Source organism: Gorilla gorilla, chromosome 4 (genome assembly GCF_029281585.2).
Source record: "Gorilla gorilla gorilla isolate KB3781 chromosome 4, NHGRI_mGorGor1-v2.1_pri, whole genome shotgun sequence".
Taxonomy (NCBI): Eukaryota; Metazoa; Chordata; class Mammalia; order Primates; family Hominidae; genus Gorilla; species Gorilla gorilla.
The window spans coordinates 65,192,617-65,209,089 of record NC_073228.2 but is presented as its reverse complement, the minus strand read 5'-3'; the positions used below and the strand labels follow the sequence as shown (position 1 = coordinate 65,209,089).

The window sequence follows — 16,473 nt, the reverse complement described above, 5'->3', positions numbered from 1 at the left end:
AAAAGATAAATCTATGTTATGATCACATCCTACGAGCCACAATTGCTCAACCTCCAGGCAACCCACGCCTGTCTTTCCCTTAGACTGTGAGTCCCTTCCTGCGTGGAGGGAAGACTGCAGTAAATGTTCAATGAAGATGAGGTGGGCACAAGGGCGAGAAATGGAACTGCGTAGGGCAGGACAGGCTCTGCCCCAGGAAGCATGTGCTGGTGTAGCTAGCACTGCCCCAGGAGTCAGCCTCAGATATGCAGGGTCTTGCAAAGAAGGCCCTTGAGGGTTTTAACATCTGTCTTTCGCTACACAGATAAACCCAGAAACTTTATAATGCAAATGCACCCCAGAAAGGCAATGTGAGTCCAAAGGAGTATCTAAGTGTGGGCAACACGTGTCAAATCCTTTCCTGCTGACATTTTGCTTGTACAGTGGACACCAGGGAGAGCCGCAAGGACCCACCTAAAGAGAAGCATCAGCTGGGCGCGGTGGCTCACACCTGTAATCCCAGCCCTTTGGGAGGCCAAGGTGGGCAGATCACTTGAGGTCAGGAGTTCCAGTCCAGCCTGGCCAACATGGTGAAACCCCGACTCTACTAAAAATCCAAAAATCAGCTGGGTGTGGTGGCATGCGTCTGTAATCCCAGCTTCTCAGGAGGCTGAGGCAGGAGAATCACTTGAACCTGGCAGGCGGAGGTTGCAGTGAGCTGAGATTGTGCCACTGCACTCCAGTGTGGGCAACAGAGTAAAACTCCATCTCAAAAAAAAAAAAAGAAAAGAAAAAGGAGAGAAGTGTCATCACCAGGTAAACCAAAGACAAGAGATGGAGGCCACATGACTGACAGCCCATCTGTGTGCACTGCCGTAATCTCACCAGCCCATGGGATGTGCAACCTGTAGCAGTGAGAAAAGTGAGCCTGACAGGTTAACAAATCTGCCCCAAATCACACCACCACTAAGTGACAGACTGGGATTCAAATTCAGGTGTCTGTATCTCCAGAGCCCCCTCCAGAGCCCCCCTCAGGTGTCTGTATCACTGGCTGACTCTGGGTGAGACCTTCATCTCCTTCTTCCATTTGCTTGGAGGCTACTCTGTAAACCTTCAACTCTGTGCATTTGAGAATTGAGAGGAGAAATGAAGGACCCATACGCATGGTCCACACAGGGCTTGGAGTAGTGGAAGTCAGAGGGCAGGGTGGAAGGCAAGGCTGCTGCTGAGGATGGGAGGCTCTCCCAGGCTTCAACAGTGCCCCTGTGTGCACAGTGCTGTGTGCATCCTGCCTCCCCTACCGTGGGCCCCTGCATGACCGGGCTCACTACCCTCTGCGGCAGCACAGGGGCTGGGGGAGAGCAGCCAACACACTGTTCACCCACCCCACCCTTGCTGGCTCCCTCACAGGCCAGCCACATGCTGGAGCTGGGCAACCACTGTCTGACGTGGCGAGTCAGCACAGCTGGACCAAGCACCTACCCAGGAACTAAAGGTCATAGAACCACTCCAGGAGCTGGTCAAAAGCAAATGACACTAACTCTATCCTGAACCCTTGTCAGCCTTCAATCATTTCTCTCCTGTTGGGGAAACATCTGGGATACAGCTGCCCCCACTCCTATGATCACAATACAGCCCTGCCACCTGAGGAGGGGCCCCCAGCTCAACGGCAGGGGTGCAGACGGGCCTGGCTCAGCTTTGGCCCTAGCCTGAAACCCCTCAGCTTGCCCATACCCTGGTGGGGCAGATCTGACCTCATCAACTGTTGTCTAGCAGTAGGGCCAATCCCAGTCACCTTCTCTGAAAAATGACCCCTCCTGGGCAGCTTTGTCTGACTTGACTCTAGGTTCTCAACAGTAGATGACACTCAGGAAGGAGAAAACGTATGCTTAGGGAACGTATGGTTTATCAGTTGAGAAGACACACGAGCTTCCACAAATTGATATATTTACTTCATTGCCAGCGGAGTACACTCACACACATAGATATCTCTGAGTCACTTTAAGTCACATAACTGCAAGGATACAAACAAACACTAGTTCATTCCTGTGGCTGAGTGCCCTTGGGGAATACTCAGATCCCAGTGGGGCTTCTCTCTGCATCTTCTGGCCACTTTGGCCGTTCTCCCTGAGCCCACCCACCTTCTCCCCCTCCCTTCCATTCTTCCATGATGGTAGCAAAGCAGGGAAGGGCCAGTGGAAAGAGATTGCAGGCGCTCAGAGGCTTGGACAGGCCAGAGTCCATGGCAGCTGCTTTGGCGTCTCTCCTTGGTTCATGTGGTGGGCACTTCACCACTTCAAGGACACTGTCAACTCCCTGAAGGCAAGGCCCAGGGCTTTGACTTCCCTAGGCATGGAGAGACAGTAGTCAGGAAAAGCAGCTCCTTGGCAGACTGCTGGGTGTGTGACAACTGTGAGGGCTCAGGGGCTACAAGCAGGGACAGGGCAAGCTCGCAAACAAATAACTGAGACCCGACGCGGTGCGTGCGGGGAGCAGAGCTGTGCAGGGCGCTGCAGGAGCAGAGGAGGGGGCGGGGCAGGACGGCTTCCTTGAAGGGAGCCCTTCAGGCACTGTCATGTGCCACATCCTGCGTGAGGCACTTCACCTTCATCTTACTGCATCTGGGATTCAAATCCAGATCTGTCTGGTTCTAAAACCCACGTGCTTTCTTCTGTACAGGTTGCTACCTGAGGGGACATCTGCTCTGGGACTCAGAGAATGATAAAGAGATCTCCAGAATAAATGAATCACTTTCAGAGAAAAGTAAAAGAACAAAAACACAAAAATAAAAAACACACAAAAGAAGCAAAAAAATACTACATTCTCCCCAAATTTCACATCGTAAGTGGCTGGAAGTGCAAACATAAAGGATGCTGGCAACATGGCAACGGCAAGAGGAGCCTCTGGAGCAAGGTCAGCTTCTCCCCTGATTTCTGGCTTTCAGCCAACAAGGCCAATGGATCTTCCAAACCAGTTGCTGCTGCTGAGCTCCAGAAGAGGGGCCTCTCAACTTCCAGAGGCCAGGAAGGCTCACCCTCGGAGCTCTCAGATTTGTTTTTTATACTGCAAGACAGAGAGATTCGAAGTGGAGGAGGGAAGCCAACAGGGGCAGGAGGACTCTGGAGAAACCTCAAGCCTCCATCATCTGGACCTCACCTGCCTCCTGCAGGGGCTTCTTGGAGGTGGTGAAACCCAGGCAGGAGGCACTGGGCAGCCAAATCTCTAGTTCATGCCTGGACTCCCTTTCTTCTTTAGTGAAAAAGGAAGCTGACAGGGCTGGGGAGGGAGGATAGTGATAACTCACTCTGGAGAGTGAGTTAGAAGGACAGGGAGGTATGGGCACACTCCAACTCTCTAGGTCCTTCTAATACCAGCATCTAAGGGCCAAGACGCCAGTCTACATTCCTGACTCACTCCCTTCCTCCACCAAAACATACTGAATGTTTCCTCCATAATTCTGCCCCAGTGTGAATACCCCCCAGAGACAGGGAGTCCCCCGCCAGGACAGCTTCCCTCTCTGCGGCATCACAGTGCCACTGCCGGCTCTGGCACTATAGCTGCCCCTCCTTCTTCCTGCTGCCCCCCTCAGCTCGATCAGCACTGTTGGGCAGAAATTTGCCTTTAAGGATGAAGAGTGAGAGCCCCTCCCCACTTGCAGAATATAAATGCAACCAGAAGGGATTTGCCTTCACCTTTCAGCTTCTGGAGGAGGGAAGCAGCTGGCTGGTGGCCTCCTCCACAGGGACCATTCTCAACTGTGGGGCAGGAGTGGCCTCTAGTGGTCATGGGGATCACAGCCATCATCATCCCAGCTCGCAGGCAGAGCCCAGGGGCCAAGCACCTACTTTGTTCATGATCCAGTCAGCATCTTCAATGGCTCTTTTAATAATCTGCTGGATTCTCTCAGGGTTGTCTTCATCTGAATGAACCCGAAAACTCTGCAAGTTTAAGCATAAAGATGACTAGGCAAAATTCCCAGGACAGGCAGCTTCAGAGCACCAATCACAGGCCAGGGACACTGCTGGACACTTTATACCCAGCAGCTCTCTTCATCCTCCATAGACTGTTATGATTATCCCACACACAGATGAGGAAACAGAGGCTCACTTGCTGCTGAACAATAGCATTTGAATCCTAAGTCTATGTGACTGCAAAGCATGTACTCCTGCCACCAAGGTAGGTGCAAAAAGACCGGCCCCCAAGTTACTGCCAAATCAAGCTAGGCCCAAAGGCTATCAGGCAGTAGAGGCCAAGGGGAAACTTCCATCTCTCTTCCTCAGAAGAAGCTGCTTTCCCCAGGGTGAGATCACTGCATAGGCTTCACAGCAGGGAGGAAGAAGTAGGGCTTCTCTCGGCCCAGTGCTAGGAGAGCTACACAGGGAAGGGAAGGGAGGTAGTAGATAGAGTGGCCTCAGGAAATCCACCCAGGCCCAATGCAGAGCATGGGATACTGTTTGCTTTTGACCAGATATTCATCCTTGAGAAGCAACCTAAGATTCAGGTTTTGCTTTTCAAAAAGAACTGGCACCAGGCATGGTGGCTCATGCCTGTAATCACAGCACTTTGGGAGGCCGAGGCGGGCAGATCACCTCAGGTCGGGAGCTGGAGACCAGCCTGACCAACATGATAAACCCCATCTCTACTAAAAATACAAAGTTAGTCGGGCGTGGTGGCACATGCCTGTAATCCCAGCTACTCGGGAGGCTAAGGGAGGAGAATCGCTTGAACCCAGGAGGCGGAGGTTGTGGTGAGCTGAGATTGCGCCATTGCACTCCGGCCTGGGCAACAAGAGTGAAACTCCATCTCAAAAAAAAAAAAAAAGAACTGGCACCTCCCTCCCCTGTCACTCCCAGCCCCACACATCCTCCTGCTCATCTTTAGGAGCCCCCACCCTCAGCATCCACCTCTGGCATGCCCTCGACTCCCCAGACAGCTAACTGCTCCCTTCTCCATGTTTCCACAGCCCTCTGTGGCTACCGCCACCTCTGATTTTTTTTTTTTTTACTTTCCATATTATATGTGTATGAATTTTAGCTAACTTTCTATTTGGAAATGATTTCTCACTTACAGAAAGTTGCGATAATAATACAAAGAATTTCCTACCAGAATCACTGATTAACATTTTGCTACACTCGCTTTATCATTCTCTTTATATAAGTATGTATAAATTTTTTCAGAAGCATTTAAGAGTAAGTTGCAGACACCCTATCCTTACCCCTAAACATTCCCATGTGTATTTCCTAATGACAAGGGCATTTTCTGACATAACCACAGTAATCAAATTCAGAAGACTCAACATTGATACAACTCTATAATCTATAGCCCATATTCCAATTTCATGCACTGTCCCAGTAATATTCATTTTTTTTTTTTTTTTTTTTGAGGCAGGGTCTCACTCTGTCACCCAGGTGAGAATGCAGTGGCACAATCACAGCTCATTGCAGCCTCGACCTCCGGGCTCAAGCAATCCTCCCACCTCATTGTTTGATTTTTCTGTAGAGACAAGGTCTTGCTATGTTGCCCAGGTTGGTCTTGAACTCCTGAGCTCAATCTGCCTGCCTTAGCTTCCCAAAATGCTGGGATTACAGACATGAGCCACCATGCCTGGTTCCCAATAATATTCTTTACAGCATTTTTTTTCTGGTCTAGGATCATACATTATATTTAGTCACCATATCTCTTGAGTTCTCTAATCCAGAACATCAAAAATGTCAGTGTTGTGTTTCACGACACTGACATTTTTGATGAGTACAGGCCTATTAGTTATGTGGTAGATGGCCTCTCGATTTGGTTTTACCTGATGTTTTCTCAGGATTAAATTCAAGTTGTGCACTGTTGGCAGGGATATCTGCCTAAATGATGTCATGTCCCACAGTCTATTTTAATTACCCACTTAGCTGCCTCATGCATGCCCTAGCACAGCTGGTGTGCTGGGTGATGCACCCTCTGTTTCCTGGACAGAGAGGAGCTGGGCTGCCCAGCACTGGTTTCCTGTGGCTTTTACCACACTGCCACCTCACCACCATCTCAGAGACTAGCTCTGTGCCCTGGCCTTGGCCTCTGACCTGCGCCCCTAAGCCTGCCATTAGAGGCAGCCCCCAGACCTGGTAGACCCAGCTCGCACCTGCCTGACAGCATGCTTGTAATGCTGCTGGATGCCCTTGGTCGGCAGCTGCTGGCAACAGCGCAGCAAGTATCGGTAGAGCTGCAGTGGCCTCTGAACCAGTTCTGCTCCTGGCAGCGGGGCCATCCGTGAGACCCTCTGTCCCTGGAAAATAAGCAGGATCACTTCTAGGGCATCAAGCCAAGTTCAGTACTCAGCCCTGACCCCCAGTTCCCAGTACTCTGGGAAGCAAGCTTGGTGCAGTGCAGAGGCCCCTCCTGTCCCATCCCATGGAGCCTGCACCTTGGGGTGGGCTGGGCATTCAGTTCAACAGAAGCTCTAGCCCAGAGCAGGCCCACAAGACCAAGGGTGAGTGTGGAGGGAGATATACAGCCTCATCCCTGGCGTCTTCTTTCTGGAACTCAACTGCAAGTGGTGCATGAGTAGTTGTCCCTCATCGGCAGGGTAGGGTAGAAAAGCAGGAAGACCCTGAGGGGCAATCACTAGGAAACCAGCTCTGACATCAGCCATGGTCTGGCGAGGGCACCAAGCCACAGAGGGGAGAATGCCTACAGGCCTGAGCCTTGAAATTCAAAGTGTGCTCCTGAACCAGCAAAACCCACAGCATCGGGAGCTCATCACAAATGCAGTCTTGGGCCCCACCCCAAAGACCCACCAGATCAAACCTGCATTTTAACAAGGATGCCAGGAGATTTGCAGGCACATTTTAAAGTCTGAGAAGCATGAATCTAGGGGGCTCTGCAGAGAAGTTGCTGGACAGAGTCACCACAGCGTGGGCACGTGATTTCATTTCACTATGAGTTATCATAAAAATCACAATGGGCTGGGCGCAGTGGCTCACGCCTTTAAGTAGGGCAGATCACTTAAGGTCAGGAGTTCGAGACCAGCATGGCCAACATGGTGAAACCCCGTCTCTACTAAAAATACAAAAATTAGCCAGGCTTAGTGGTGCATGCCTGTAATCCCAGCTACTTGGAAGGCTGAGGCAGGAGGATCACTTAAACCCCAGAAGTGGAAATGGCAGTGAGCCAAGATAGTACCACTGCACTCCAGCCTGGGTGACAAAGCAAGACTCCAACTCAAAAAAAAAAAAAAAGAGAGAGAGAATCACAATGAGCACTTGTTTGTCTCTATTCACTTTACATGTGATTAATGCACACATAAGAAAACCGGTCACAGAGAGGTCTGATAACTTGCCCAAGATCACACAGCTAATAAAGCTGGAGCTTGGATTTGAACTCTGGCAGTCTGGCTCCAGAGCCTTTTTCTTAAAAAAAAAAAAAAAGGCTGTATTGAGGTATGGTTGATATATAATGAACTTCATATACTTAAAGTATATAATTTGATAAGTGCTGCCACAGGTACACACCGGAGAAGCCACCGTCATAATCAAGAGAGTTAACATATCTATCATCACCAAAATTTACCGCATACCCTTTGTAATCCCTCCCTCCCGCCCTCCCGATGTCCCCATCTCCAGGCAACCGCTGCATTTTCCAGAGTTTTGTATAAATGGAATTATACGGCAAGCTCTCTTTTGTGTCTGCAGAACCCACATTCTTCTCTGTATTAACGCTCTCTCTAAAGAACCCACAACTCTAGCTTAACCTCTTCTTTTTTAAAGGAACTATGAGAGTATAGATTGTTTTAAATGGTAGCTTCTAGAACATATGGGCTTGCAAAGCTTTCATCAGGCTCCTGCCTGAACCTCTGCCACAGCATCTGCCTGGTGTCCCAGTACCTAGCCTGTCACTCCAGTCTCCTCCACACTGACACCACGTGAGCTCTGGAATCAGTGTCCTGGGTGCATCCCAGTCAGCCACAGGAACTGCTCCTAGACCCCTCAAACCACCAAATGTGGCGCCTTTCAGTGCACATGCAGCTCCCTGGCCGCGGACTCCTTCCCATCTTCTCCGTGTGAGGAACCTTGTTCATCCTTCCAGGCTCAGCTTAGTGTCCTTCCTCCAGGAAGCCCTTCCTCACGGTCCCTCTCTGGAGACAGAGGCGCTCACCCTGTCCTCTGTGGGGCTGCAGTGCCCCGCTCATGGTGCTGCCAGGGACTCATCTGCTACCTCGCCTGTGGCTCTCCCTGGGCTGAGCGCCTGGCCCGCAGTGGGCTTCACTCACTGTTAACTAAACAGTATGAAGCTACTATCTCCTCTGTACAGAGATGCCCCTTATGTTCCAGATGAAGGAGCTAAAAGAGATCTAGTGACTGGCCTTAGTTTTAAAGGAACATATAAGAAAAAAAAAAAAAAAACCCTCCCCTCACCTTGCAAAAAGAACCAGAAACTAAATCTATCAGATGCCCTTAAACTAAGAAGCGAAGCTTAGGAAGTAGCTGGTTCCAGAGGCTCCTTCATTCCATTTACATCCCATTATCTCCTCGGCAACAATAAATGTGTCTCCTCAGCTACATTAGCCAATTCCTCCTGGTTCCCTGGATTCTTGCTCTGATGCTGGAGTGGATAGGTGGTTGTCTGACCCCCACCATCTATTCTCCCTTCTAGTAACAGCCCCAATGTGTGATCTGGGGTGCACCCCTCCCCAGGTCTTGGCCCAGAAGGTCTGAGTGGGACTATCAGAGCCCTGCATCCACATGGGTATACGGACTAGCTCACACACGGGCACGTGCCAAAAGCTAGTCCAACCAGAGTGCATCGCAACACCTCTGCAGAAGTGGCGTGAAAGGACTCTAGCTCCTTCCCACTAAACTTGATGCTGGGAGGATTTGATCCTCTCTCAGTGAAGCCATCTTGCCTCCTCTAGAAGCCTGAGACCATAGCCACATAGCAGAAGGCAGAGCCGAGACCCTGAGAAAAAAACAAGCCCAAATAACGTATTTGGGCCAGGGGTGATGGCTCACGCCTGTAATCCCAGCACTTTGGCAGGCTGAGATGGGTGGATTGCTTGAAGCCAGGAGTTTGAGACCAACCTGAGCAACACAGGGAGACCCTGTCTCTACAAAAAATAAAAAATTAACTGGGCATGGTGGCACGCGCCTGTAGTCCCAGCTACTCAAGAGGTTGTGATGGGAGGATCACTTCAGCCTCGACTGCAGTGAGCTGTGATCACACCACGGCACTCAGCCTGGATGACACAAAGTGAAACTCTGTCTCAAAAAAAAAAAAAAAAGAATTCATTTGGGCCCTAAAACCATCTACCTGAAGGAAGTCCTTCCCCTAGACTTCTCAATGATCTGGGCCAATTAATCCCCTTTCACCAAAGCAGCTAGGGTTTGTTGCTTTGTCACTTGTATCCCAAAGGGTACTAACTGATGGACAGATCCTCACAAATTCTTCCACAATGCAATCTGATGATTCCAGCCGTAAGGCAGAGTCGGACAGGACAGGGCTTCTCAAGTTCCTCCTGCTATCAGTCATGACCATGCCAGTCCGACTCACCACCCAGAAATCAGAGGGGAACCCGTTCAAGGGTGGCCAAGACCATCAGGAGCAACCACAGGAGACATACCACCAAAGTCCCAAACCTGATGGGTAGACTCCACTGGCAGGCTTCCCCAAACTATATAAAGTAGTAATCAAATATTGTAAAATGCTAGTCGCGGAACAGATGGTTACCATCTGCAGTCCTCAAAATTAACATTTGGAAAGAGCACAACTTTGTTTCATTACTTAAAAACTCAAGCAATACTTAGTAACCAACCCAGCAAGTATGGGCGGCAGATTATTTTCAGCTCAATTATAATACTTAGTCATTCTCAGTAATAACTAGTAGAGAATACATGTGTGGGTCCACTTAGAAGAGCTAAACTAAAAATGTTTTAATTTAATTTAAAGCGTAGGTTTGCTATTATTTAAGGGGCAATGAACCTCACAGCATCATTGCTAAAACTGCAGTCAAAGCCTCTGGGCCTGGCAACACTTGCCTCCCTTGCCCTGCCCTTTGGACTTGATCTTGGCCTCTGCATCCTGGCTCCCTGCCTCTGTGATGGCTCCTCCATCTTCCCAGGCAACCAAACCAAAATCATCACAGTCAACCCAGGTTCCTCCTTCTCCTCAATCCCCATGCCACTGGTTTCTTTCTTTTCTTTTCTTTTTTTATTTATTTTTTTTGAGACAGAGTTTCGCTCTTGTTGCCCAGGCTGGAGTGCAATGGCGCAATCTCGACCGTAACCTCCGCCTCCTGGGTTTAAGCAATTCTCCTGCCTCAGCCTCCTGAGTAGCTGGGATTACAGGTGCATGCCACCACACCCAGCTAATTTTTGTATTTTTAGTAGAGATGGGGTTTCTCCCTGTTGGTCAGGCTGGTCTCAAACTCCCGACCTCAGGTGATCCACCCACCTTGGCCTCCCAAAGTGCTAGGATTACAGGCGTGAGCCACCACACCCGGCCCCATGCCACTGGTTTCTAATTCCTATCAAATTCCACCTCTGAATGCCCCTCATATTTTTCCCTTCCTCTCTACTCCACTGCATACCCTTGGTTCAGACTCTCTCTGAGACAACTGCAACAGCCCCTAGGTGGTCTCCCTGTCTTCCAGTCCATTTTCTGCCATCCTTCTCTGCCCAACAGCCAGAGTGAATCTTTCTAAAACATAAATCTCAAAGTGTCCTGTCCTTCCTAAAACCCCTAATATCCACCCCTGCCCCCATCATTCATGGCAACTTTTCCCAAAATGTAGAACAAATACCTGAAATTACTTTAAGTAGTATATGGCCAGTATTTTTTATTGTAATGATTTTATATTTATTTTCATGTGTAATGAGGGGGAAAAAACACGTTTTCATAGGCATTAATGGCCTAAAGCAGTTTTTTCAAATGCTCATAACACTGATTTTTTATGTATCAAATTGAAATGTGGACCCGGCAAAAATCATGAGGGTCCTGAAGTGTGGAAAGCACTGGTCTACAGAATAAAATCCAGGCTCCTGTCCATGGCCTGCAAGGCCCCTCTCGATCTGGCCCCTACCTACCCCTCATCTGCACCTCTCACCACCCACAGCCTAGTCCAGGCAAACTGAGCCCTGTATGGCACACTCCACAACAGCCCATGCTGTCTCAGCACTGGGGCAGAATGTCTGGCATGGAGTAGATGTACTCACTGGGGTTCTCCAGAGAAACAGAACCTATAGGAGGGAGGGTGTGTGTGTGTGTGTGTGTGTGTGTGTGTGTGTGTGTGTGTGTGTGTGTGTGTGTGTGTGTGTGTGTGTGTATGTGTGTGGGAGAGAGACAGAGAGAGACAGAGGTTTATTATCATGAACTGGCTCATGCAATTATGGAGATTGGCAAGTCCAAAATCTGCAGAGCCAATGTCCCAGTTCAAGCACAAAGGCTGGAAGCTGCTGTAGAACCAGGAAGAGCTGATGTCCCAGTTTGAAAGCCAAAGGCAAGAGAATTCTCTTACTCAGGGGAGGCTTAGACTTTTCATTTAAGGCCTTCAATGGATTGGAAAAGGCTCACCCATATTATAGAGGGCTGTGTGCTTTACTCCATCGAACAATTTAAATGTTAATCTCACCCGCATTGAAACACCCAGAATAATGTTTGACCAAATACCTGGGCCTCCTGTGGCCCAGCCAAGTTGACACATAAAATTAACTATCCTGGTAGACATTCAATTTCTATTTTGAACGAATCCTCCTACTTCTGCCTACAGTGCTCCTCTCTGCTTCCTGAATACCTCCTGCCTCTTCCACACTCAGCTCTGTGGTCTGGCATCTCCTTCTCGTGCCACCATGCTCAGTGGGAGGCCTGTGGTTACCTTGAAACAGCCTTCATCACCCCTCATTACTCTAGGTCAGGCTTCTAGTTCAGGCTCTTGCTGGGGTTGCTGGAAGGGTATCCACCTGCCCTCAGGCCCCACCAGCCATTCTCCATATGGTGGTCACAGTGATTTACCAACTTCCTGAATGAAAATCTTCACTGGATGTGAAACGATAGTGTGAATTATGAATTTTCTTGGGTTATAAGACCGATGTGGTTATGTGGGAGAATCACCTTACTCTCAGGAGACGCAGGCAGAAGGATTTAGAGGTGACATGTCATCAGGTCTGCAGCCTCCTTTCAAATAGTTCAGCAAAAGACAGCACAGAGAGAAGAGTGAGGAAGATGAAGAAATGCAGCAGAATGTTCAGATCACGTTTAGATGGTAGGCATTAAGGGTGAACACCACGCTGTTATTTTAACTTCCATATATTTGGAAAATTTTCCTAATAAAAAATCGCTTTAAAAACACACCTGGCAGGAAGTCACCCAGCTTTTCTCCCTACATGTGCTCCAAGTGGCAGGAAACTCACAAGTCCCCCATTTTCGCTCTGCTCAAGCTATTGGAAAGTCCCTCCAGTTCTGAGTTAAAATTCCCCGCTGTAAAGTTCTACCCACTCTACAAAGAGCTCTACTCTTTCGGACAAAATCTTCCCTCACCTACTCCCAAGCCCAGCTTTTCATTATTCACAGTCAACTATCCCAGCCCCTCCCTAGTCCCTTTTCCAGTGTAAGCAGCGGGGAGGTGCTGTCGCCTCTCAAAGTGTCTCCGTCCCACTTGCCCTCCTCTCAACACACGTACCTTTATTTTTGATACCACTCTTAAACCTGCTGTCCCATGGGAAAACAACAGTTTGGCCATGCTCTGACCAACTCCACAGGCAGTGGCCCTGTCACCTCCTTTGACCTGGGAATTCAAGGAATGCAGCTCAGATTGCTTCTCTGCTGGGGCCCTCACGTGGCCCTGGCATTTGGCTCAAAGGCATTTCTCCATGTGCTGCTCTTTTTTTCTTTTTTCTTTTTTTTTTTGAGACAGCGTTTCGCTCTTGTTCCCCAGGCTGGAGTGCAATGGCGCCATCTTGGCTCACTGCAACCTCTGCCTCCTGGGTTCAAGCAATTCTCCTGCCTCAGCCTCCCCAGTAGCTGGGATTACATGTCCATGCCACGATGCCCGGCTAATTTTTCTATTTTTAGTAGAGACGGAGTTTCGCCATGTTGGCCAGTCTCAAACTCCTGACCTCAGGTGATCCACCTGCCTTGGCCTCCCAAAGTGCTGTGATTATAGGTGTGAGCCACTGCACCTGGCTCCATGAGCTGTTCTTAAGTCTCTTTCCCCATCTTTTATTTTATGAGGTCATTCCAGAGTCACAGTCTGCCACCATCCTTAGGGGGGTCTGTTATATGACTGAATGTTATCCAACTCAATTCAACAAAATAAGAGCACAGAAACAGTCACACGCCAGGTAAACACAGGGTAAGGACAAAGAGAAAGACACTAACCCTATATACTGTAAGCATCAGTCAACTACGCCATGCCATTCAGAGCATCTAGCACCTGTACAACTCTGGACCCAGCCCTAGGACCACAGAGATGAACAGTCTGGTGTACCTAGCTCTCTGACCCAGAGCCTTCTGCAAAGCCGATGGCTCCCATCCAGGGAATGAGTAGGACATGCCAAGTTTGAGAGCTTTTCATGTTACCTCATTTAATCCTCACAACAATATTTTAAGGGAGGTATCATTAGTCCCATTTTATAGATGAGGAAACTGAGGCCCTGAGAGGTTAAGTAATTTGCCAGGAGCAACAAGGCTAGTATAGAGCAAGGCCCGGAATAGAACCTAGGTCTATTTGATTCCAAAGACTATGCCCTCATCTGCTTCGTGAAACTACCTGCTATGTCTGAGCCACTCATAAAAATACTGACCAGATCAGGGCTAAGGACCCCACAAAGAACTCTGGCAGGGTTCATGCATGACCAGGTTCAAGCACTTATAAAGGCACTTGACTGCACTATTATCCAGTACTCCTCAATCTTCTCTACAAAACCTTGCTCCATGCCTTTCTGAAACCCAAGGACATCGTCTGCAGCTTCCCCCTGCATACAGATGGAAAAAAAAAATCAAAAGAAAGAGTCACCAGGCTGACATCAATTACACAGATAAAGGAAAGGAGCAACTAAAGAAATGCTTAACAACAAAGCTCTTACCAAATCCAAAGGAGAATATGACAGAATTTTTAAAAAGAGAAAATAAAGCTACAAAGGGAATTTCCTGGAAGCCAAGTGTTACCACTGGCACAGATGTTGAGAAGCAGGCCCACAGTCCCATTTAACCCCACTGTCCTTTTCCCTAATCTATGTCCCGATATAGGCACCTAAAAATAAGTGGGAAAAAGTCATATATTAAAAAAAGACGAAAGAATGGAACTGCAGAAAATAACCAGAAATTATGCCCTATTGAGCACTGATACACGCTAAATTAAGCCTGCACAGGCCATTTTTTAAATATGCAATTACTCTTCTTGAAGGGAAAAGTTGAAAAATAGGAATGGAGTGGTTTTGCTTCCCACCCCCACCCACTCCAGGGCTCCATCTTGCACATCTGTGTTCTCCCAAGCTAGCAATGGGGCAGCAATCCCTGCCTCCCCCAGTCCCTCTCCTACATAGCCAAGGCTCTCAAGTCCCCTCACCCCCTCCCTGCCCCCTTCATCCCTGTTGGCATTACCTTGGTTCCCAGCTTTGTACCCATACCTGGCTGGGACTATCCAAATACCTCCTGATCTGTCTCCCTCCTTCCAGCCCAATCCACATGGTGCCACCCAAGAACACTTCCTAAAAAGCACACCCTGTCACTCCCCTTCCTCAGAACCTCTGTAGAGAGTTCTCTACCCATGGCCTTCTGAGGTCTGTTTCAATCCCTCTCATCAGTCTCCCCTCCTGCTGTCCTTTCCACACTTCCTGCATTTTAGCCACAGACTGAACTTGGAGGACTCTGGGATCAGACAGTCCGGGTTCAAATCCTGGTTCTATCACCTGCTAGTTCTAGGACCCTGGACGAGTTTCTTAACTTCTATCTCGAAGTCTGTTCCCCATCTGTCAATGCAGTCCCTAATAAATAGTATTTCCTACATAGGACTGTTGAAAGGATGAAATAACGCTCCTAGACTACTAAGCATGATGCCTGGCACACACTACATGTTTACTACTAACTGTTATTGTTAATACCATCTCTGAAACATGCTGTGCTTTCCCCTACCTTGACTTCTTCACCTGCCTCAAGAATTCCCCTTCATCCTTAGAGATCCAGTTCCCTGTCACCTCCTTCAGGCTTTCATCCCATGCTGTTCACACCCCTACTACAGTCATCACACTGCTCTGTAATCACTTATTGTGATTATAATCGATGTGACAGAACTTAGAGCAGGTTTTGGAGACAAAGAACCCTAGTTTAAAAGCCTACCTCTGCTATTTACTAGCTGTGTAATCCTAGCCAACCTGGTTGACTTCTCTGGACTTCTGCTTCCCCCACTGTAAACTGGAGAAAAGAATAACCCACCTCACAGGGGTTTTGTAAAGACCAACCTAGCTAACTTATGGAAAGTGCCTAGCACAGGGGCTGGCACATCTTAAGTGCTTGAACATCTTTTTTTTCTTTTTTTGTCCTGAGACAGGGTCTCACTCTGTCACCCAGGCTGGAGTACAGTAGCATGATCAGGGATCACTGCAGTCACAACTGCCCGGGCTCAAACGATTCTACCTCAGCCTCTCAAGTGGCTGGGATCACAGGCACACGCCACCACGTCTGGCTAATTTTTTTAATTATTTATAGAAACGAAGTCTTACTATGTTGCCCAGGCTGGTCTCAAAATTCTAGGCTCAAGTGATCCTCCTTCCTCCGCCTCCTACAGTGCTGAGATTATGGGCATGAGCCACTGCGCCAGCGTTGAACATCTTACCCTTTCCTACTTTACTTGGCTTTCTGTTCCTTGCTGACTGTAAGCTTCTGGAGAACAAGAAACTATACTGTATTAGTTCAACACCTGTGAAATGAAGGGAAATTAGTAAGAAAAATATATATACGGTTATTAGTCACTCCTCCACAGTTTATAGTACCTGAACCATAACAGAAGTTCCATAGATGTCAATTGATTCCCAAGTTACCAGAGGAAACTAAAGCCAGCAGGAAACTGTCCTGAAGTCAAGAACCTATGGCAGGTGAACCCAGAAAACATTACGCTAAGTGAACAAACCCAGTCACAAGGGGCTACTTAATGTATGATTCCATTTATACAAAACATCCAGAACAGGCAAAAGTACAGAGACAGAAGTACATTAGTGGTTGCCTAGGGCTGGGAGAATGGGAGTAGACGGGAGGGGGGAGTGACAGCTAAAGGAGGTGTTTCTTTTGGGGGGTAATGTTCTAAAACATTATGGTGACAGCTGCACAACTCTGCAAACACACTAAAAGACACTGAATTGTGCACTTTAGATGGGTGAACTGTATGCTTCGTGAATTATATCTCAATAAAACTTTTTAAAACAATAACCACAAAAAGGATCAATCCTAGGAGCGAAAGGGTTTCGGCCACGGAGCAACTTGCTCTTACGCAGAAGCATAAATCATCACGACAAGGTTGCTCCGGCC

General features: G+C 48.4%; 1 protein-coding gene across 9 annotated transcripts in view; it reads right to left on the bottom strand.

Annotated features, from left to right (window-relative positions):
* Positions 1-1,909: 1,909 nt before the first annotated feature.
* LYRM9 (LYR motif containing 9) overlaps positions 1,910-16,473 on the bottom strand; it is a 111,528-nt gene continuing 96,964 nt past the window's right edge. For 3 of the 9 annotated variants that reach the window (XM_063706573.1, XM_063706575.1, XM_063706572.1), the window contains 2 exons: positions 6,104-6,247; positions 3,672-3,917 (listed from right to left, as the gene is read on the bottom strand). In XM_063706573.1, the coding sequence (XP_063562643.1) occupies positions 3,783-3,917; positions 6,104-6,229 (261 nt within the window). In that variant the 5' untranslated portion in view covers positions 6,230-6,247 and the 3' untranslated portion in view covers positions 3,672-3,782. Of the gene's footprint in view, positions 3,043-3,671; positions 3,918-6,103; positions 6,268-15,671; positions 15,864-16,473 lie in introns of those variants that run through there. The other 6 variants (XM_055388692.2, XM_004042080.5, XM_063706576.1 and 3 more) reach the window with 5 other exon arrangements.